This window comes from Diabrotica undecimpunctata, chromosome 7, assembly GCF_040954645.1.
Source record: "Diabrotica undecimpunctata isolate CICGRU chromosome 7, icDiaUnde3, whole genome shotgun sequence".
Taxonomy (NCBI): Eukaryota; Metazoa; Arthropoda; class Insecta; order Coleoptera; family Chrysomelidae; genus Diabrotica; species Diabrotica undecimpunctata.
Genome location: NC_092809.1, coordinates 49712194 through 49718301, shown reverse-complemented (window position 1 = coordinate 49718301; position 6108 = coordinate 49712194). Strand labels below are relative to the sequence as shown.

The 6108-nt window shown below is 29.0% G+C and overlaps 2 protein-coding genes across 2 annotated transcripts; one reads left to right on the top strand and one right to left on the bottom strand.

The window, feature by feature from the left end:
• Window positions 1-1673: 1673 nt before the first annotated feature.
• On the bottom strand, window positions 1674-2493 carry LOC140446722 (small heat shock protein OV25-2-like). Its single transcript, XM_072539315.1, has one exon. The coding sequence runs from the start codon at window positions 2439-2441 to the stop codon at window positions 1812-1814; it is 630 nt and encodes a 209-aa protein (XP_072395416.1). The 5' UTR covers window positions 2442-2493; the 3' UTR covers window positions 1674-1811.
• A 1973-nt stretch (window positions 2494-4466) lies between these two features.
• LOC140445309 (uncharacterized) lies at window positions 4467-5905 on the top strand. Its single transcript, XM_072537274.1, has one exon. It carries the CDS (start codon window positions 4594-4596, stop codon window positions 5824-5826), a length of 1233 nt encoding a protein of 410 aa, XP_072393375.1. The 5' UTR covers window positions 4467-4593; the 3' UTR covers window positions 5827-5905.
• The last annotated feature ends 203 nt before the right edge of the window (window positions 5906-6108 follow it).

Genomic DNA, 6108 nt, shown 5'->3' with positions numbered 1-6108 from the left:
CTCTCTTTCCTTGTCTAAGGTTTGACTCATATCTTTACAGAGTTAAAGATCGTAAATTTTCAGCAACATATCTTGGTCTGTTTCCCATTGATGGTGCGCTAATGATTTATTTATGCTTTTGAGAAAGATACCTTTTAATTTTTGGATAGGTGTCTCCAAGACAATTTTTTGTCAAAGCTTACACCTAAAAATTTTTGTTCATGTACTACTTGTACTACTGTTTAAAGATTGGGATAATGTTTTTTACTAAAATGAACTATTTTCGATTTTTTTTATGAAAATTTAAATCCTGTTGCTTTTGACCAACTGTGAATATCATTTAAAGCAGTTTGAATTAAGGAGCAAGTGGATTGTGTGGTTTTACCTTCAGAGAAAATTGCTAGATCATCTGTATTTTACAGGGGGTTGAAGAAGTGTGCATAAACATTGTGTAAAGTGGAAGAAATAAACAAATTGAAATCATATCTATTCTACAAGTAGTGGAAACAAAGAAAGAACAATTCCTAAATGACTGGGGAACTGGACAACAGATATCAATTGGAGACACTTCATACACTAGGATGAAGAGTTAGTTAAACAAGGAATCTTGGATTAACGTTTTTTGAATAATCTGCTTCTACTTGCTTCTTGATTTTGGGCTATTTGCCCATTTTGTCTTGATATATGTGCTTCCTCCATGAATAATAATTTTTCCTTTTCCTGTCTCAAGATGGTTTACGCTTCAATATCCTACTGGTGACTTAGCTCTAGTAATTCTCAGCACTTATCCTCGCAATGACATCTTTTAATTAAAGTCCAGTTTATTTTACTCCATTGATTTTCCAGTTATTTGTTTTTCAATTCCAATTAGGACATCTCCACAAATTACAAACTTCATTTCATTTCATAAGTATTTATAACATGTATAACGCTGTATAAACTGTTCGAACTATTCTTTGCAGTTGTAACATATATTTTCTACCATTAACACAGCATCTTTTGATTTGGATTTTTAAAAATTCATTTAGACGTGTTTTGTCACATTTCTTCCTGAAGGTGTGTTACTAGGTATATATTTGGTGATTATGATTTGTGTTTTTCTATGTTTAAGTATAGTAGAGAACACATTTTGATTTATGACAAAAAAGACTGTTCTTCCTATCTGCTTTTGTCATTTGCAAGGATGATTAGGAGAACTTTTCTTTTCAAATTTTGCTTTATATCATCAGTGATTTGTGGACTTATTATTATGTGGAATTACAGTGAAATAATATATTAAAACCATTTGTTTTAACAGTTCTCAATAAGTTCGGATTTGCCTTTATTTCATATTTGTGTTACATAACCATGGAAACAGAAATACTGAGAAACATATAAGATAATCTTTTGGATAATCAGTGATAACAGTAAAACTATATAAAACAAAAAAGAATATTAAATAAAACTGATATAAAAAGAAATAAGAAGCTCAAGAGACCAATGAGAGCTGAGAGGATGAATTCAAATAATCACTAGCAACAAATGAACAAATAGACACAAAAAAGGACAGAAGATAGTATTTCATTATCAAGATCTGTAAGTGTAACTATGTATTTGGAGTGTATACAATGCCTCCAAAAACAAATGCATTATGATATAAAACTGAAAATTCAATGTTTTCTAGATTCACACAAAATAAATAAATAATCTAAATTATAAAACTTTATTTAAATGATTACTCTAAAAACTATTACAGTTTTAATAATAAGTATATAAAAAATAAATATAAAACTCCATTCCCTAATAGTTTATAATGTGGTAATGTGCGTAAAAAATATGTAAAAATTCTACTTTTAACTTTCCATTACATCTTTATCTTCTACTGGCTCGTTCCTTTTGTGTTTCAAGTTTTCTTGGGGTCTAACTGGTTTCCCAGTCCTTATAATTGGAATGGTTCTATGTTCTGCTGCATTCTCTGTGATTGTGGGAGCAGTGATAGTCAATACTCCATCACTGGACAATCTGGATTCTACCCTGCCAATATCACAATTTTCTGGTAATACATACTTTCTGATGAAATGTCTGTAAATTGCACCATGCTCATCTGGTTTTTCTTCATGTTTGGCTTCTATAGTAATAGATTTATCATCATTTACCTTAACAGTGATTTCTTCAGGTCTAAAATGCTGTACATCGAAGTTGGCTTGGAATTTATTTTTGTCAACAGTGACAGAGGATCTTTGTCGTTGCCCTTCAGAATTTGTATTTACTTCTTGATTGTTTCTGTCATATTCTGGACCAAACATGGCTTGTGCTATTGCGATGGAAATATACGTGGAATAAAAGCCATATCTACTTGCTGATTTAGAAATTTCTTTAGAAGTACAATTACAATAATGAAAATTAAACTTCAAACTTTTTACTAATAATTCACTTCTCACTGGAATACAATAGTTGAACTGATAATTGTAAGAAGCTGGCATTGTATTTATATTAAACTGATTCCAAACGAGGTGTCTAGTTCTTTTATTCTTTGGTTAAAGTGTGTTAACTCTTACTATTTTTTTAAACTAATTCTAATAAAAATAAATCAAAAATGTCAGATATTTTTAAAAGTATTATTATAAAAGCATACATAAAAACTATGGAAATAACCAAGAAATAATATATTTTTGAGAAAAGTTTGCTCCAACTGACACTCTTTTACTGCTTTATAAATACAATGATCACGTTACAAATACAATGAACACGTAAAGATTGTAAGTTATACTGGAAAAATGTGTACATGAAGTCCTCAAAACTTATATTACACTTGCATCTCGATATTCATTTCTATAAATTATTTAAACAAAGATTTACCTATATTCCCCAGAATATAATGTTTATTTTTGTTTAAGTAAATATTAAATTTGTTCGCGTCATTGTATCTCTTTGTCTTACTTTTCTGATTATTCTTTGTAACTTTATTCTTTTTATTCAAATTATTTTAAATTTTGGTTCCGAGCTTATTTTGGAGTTTCATTTAATATTCTTACTCTAATTTCTCCGTTTTGTTTATTTCGTGGCTTATTTAGGCCATTAAACCTACATCAAATACAAAAAATGTCAGATTTAATTTTCACTGACACTGTCAATAGTTTTTTGCATCTCAGTATTAAGATTTTAGATGAAATCACAGTTTAATGTTAATTTTTTTTAATATCCTGAAAATTATATTCCTCCTACTATATTTTATGGACCAATGATTTATCCCTTATAACTATGTGTCTTCAACCCTTAAGAGTATAAAACATCAGATAACCTGAAAAATTATATTTAATACAAGATTATACTTTCTTTTATTTATTCAAAAACAAAAATATGAGCAATGTACAATGACTTTTAAATTTGAATCTTTCGAGAACTGTGACAAATCGAATATTGATATCGATACTGCGAGAAGGTTAAACAAGTTGCCTAGTTTTAATTTATGAATACTGATATTTAACGATATTGCGAGAAGATTAAAGAAGAACGCAAGAAATGATTTAAAGATCACGAGCTATCATTACAGTAAATGATTGGTGCAAAATATGATCTGTCATTAGCTAACTGATCTACATATTATGGAATAACCGGATAAAAGAAAATAACAGATTTTTCGTTACCTACCCTCAGTACGTCTGAAGTGAAATAATATATTTTTTACACATTTTACACATAATAAGAAGCATGTACGTGAAGTCCTTAGTACTTACATATTATATCTTTATCTTGATACAATCTTTTGTAAACCTTTTTATTAGTACCCAGTGTATTTACTGTTTATTTTTGTCATAAGTACCTATACAAACTATGTAATTTCTTGAGTCATTTATATACCTTTATCACGTGTTTTTTCACAAATCTATTTTGTATAAATTTTATAATCTAATTATCTTTTGTTTATCGCTCCGTCTCTTTTAATATTCTTCCCCCTAATTTAATGTCTCCGTTTTGTTTATTTTTCTTATTTTTTAATTACACAAATAAACCCGTAATAAAAAATTACATTTCTAATTTTCATTTCCAATCGCTTTTGTGTATCAGTTCACAGAATAATAAAACAAAAATATTTTTAATTTTAATCTTTCAAGAATCGAAAGGAAAAATTCAAGATTGTGAGATAACGTAAAAATAGTTGCCTAGTTTTAGGTCCCTTTTTATTGTAGACTATTAATTTTTTTCTTGGCGCAAGAAATGGTTTAACAAATTATCATATAATTTTATTAAAATAAATGATTTGTTTAATATATGTGTAACGTTATTATATGTATAACATGTTTAAACAGTTGTAAATAGAGGAGTAAAACAAACAGAAAAAAAAACGATCGATACTAGAGTTCGATTCTTAACGATTCTCGAACGGTCAAAATTTAAAAGTCATCTTAAATGTCATCTAATTCATAACAATATTGAATCATCTGTTTAAATTTTTATTCTAGACACTTCTTGTTTTTAAACAATTTGATATAAATACAATGCCTGATTATTACAATTATCAGTTCGACTATATTATTCAAGTGCGACCGAGTGAATTATTAGTAAAAAGTTTTGCTGAATTTTCATTTTGGTACTTTTTGTATTTAAAACATTTTAAATCAGCAAGTATAAAATATGGATTTTTTTCCACACATATTTCAAGACCACTTTTGGGCACTCAACTGTCCTGGGCGTGGGGCAGATCCCGGACATCTAGTGGAAAATATTACAGAAGATATCTTAAATTCCATCGCAATAGCTAAAGCAATGTTCTGTCCGGAATATGACAACAGCAATCAAGATGTGAATAGGAATTCTGAAGTGAAACAACCTAGTTCCTCTGTGACGATTGACAAAAATAATTACGAAACCAATCTAGTGGAAAATATTACAGAAGATATCTTAAATTCCATCGCAATAGCTAAAGCAATGTTGTGTCCGGAATATGACAACAGCAATCAAGATGTGAATAGGAATTCTGAAGTGCAACAACCTAGTTCCTCTGTGACGATTGACAAAAATAATTACGAAACCAATCTAGTGGAAAATATTACAGAAGATATCTTAAATTCCATTGCAATAGCTAAAGCAATGTTCTGTCCGGAATATGACAACAGCAATCAAGATGTGAATAGGAATTCTGAAGTGCAACAACCTAGTTCCTCTGTGACGATTGACAATAATAATTACGAAAACAATTTAGTGGAAAATATTACAGAAGATTTCTTAAATTCCATCACAATAGCTAAAGCAATGTTATGTCCAGAATATGAGAACAACTTTGAAGAGGTAAATAAGAATTCTGAAGGGCAACAACCTAGTTCCTCTGTTACAATTGACAAAAATAATTACGAAAACAATCTAGGGGACAATATTACAGAAAATGTCTTAAATTCCATCGCAATAGCTAAAGCAATGTTCTGTCCAGAATATGTTAACAACAATAAAGATGTGAATGTGAATTCTGAAGTGCAACAACATAGTTCCTCTGTTACTGTTAACAAAAATAAATTTGAAGCCAACTTCGATGTACAGCATTTTAGACCTGAAGAAATCACTGTCAAGGTAAATGATGATAAATCTGTCACTGTAGAAGCCAAACATGAAGAAAAACCAGACGAGTATGGTGCAATTTATAGACATCTAATTAGAAAGTATGTATTGCCAGAAAATTGTGATATTGAGAGGGTAGAATCAAAATTATCCACTGATGGAGTATTGACAATCACTGCAGCTGCAATCAGTGAGAATCTAGGAGTACAACGAACCATCCCAATTACAAATACAGGAGTGCCAGTTCTATCCCAAGTAAACTCTACACAAGAAGTGAAGGAGAAAATAATAAATAAAGATGTAATAGAAAATTAAAGTTATATACATTTTATATCTATTTTTAACATTATTAAAAATGTAATTATATTTTATAAATAAATAGTATTTGAAATAATTATTTATTTTATTTTTATTGGAAATTTTGAACTACTTTTATTATTTTGCATTGTTGGACCATTAATTTGATATTTCTGCACCATTTGCTTGATTTTTGTTACATTTCCTTCGTCTGTTACTATATAGGTCTCCAATTTTTTTTTATTGCAAGACATTATTTTTTAATATATTCGTTCTAAATGTCACAACACTCAATATTGA

Excerpts from the sequence above, each read along its gene's own strand:
- LOC140446722 (XM_072539315.1), bottom strand. The coding sequence starts at position 2,441 with ATGCCAGCTTCTTACAATTATCAGTTCAACTATTGTATTCCAGTGAGA.
- LOC140445309 (XM_072537274.1), top strand. The coding sequence starts at position 4,594 with ATGGATTTTTTTCCACACATATTTCAAGACCACTTTTGGGCACTCAAC.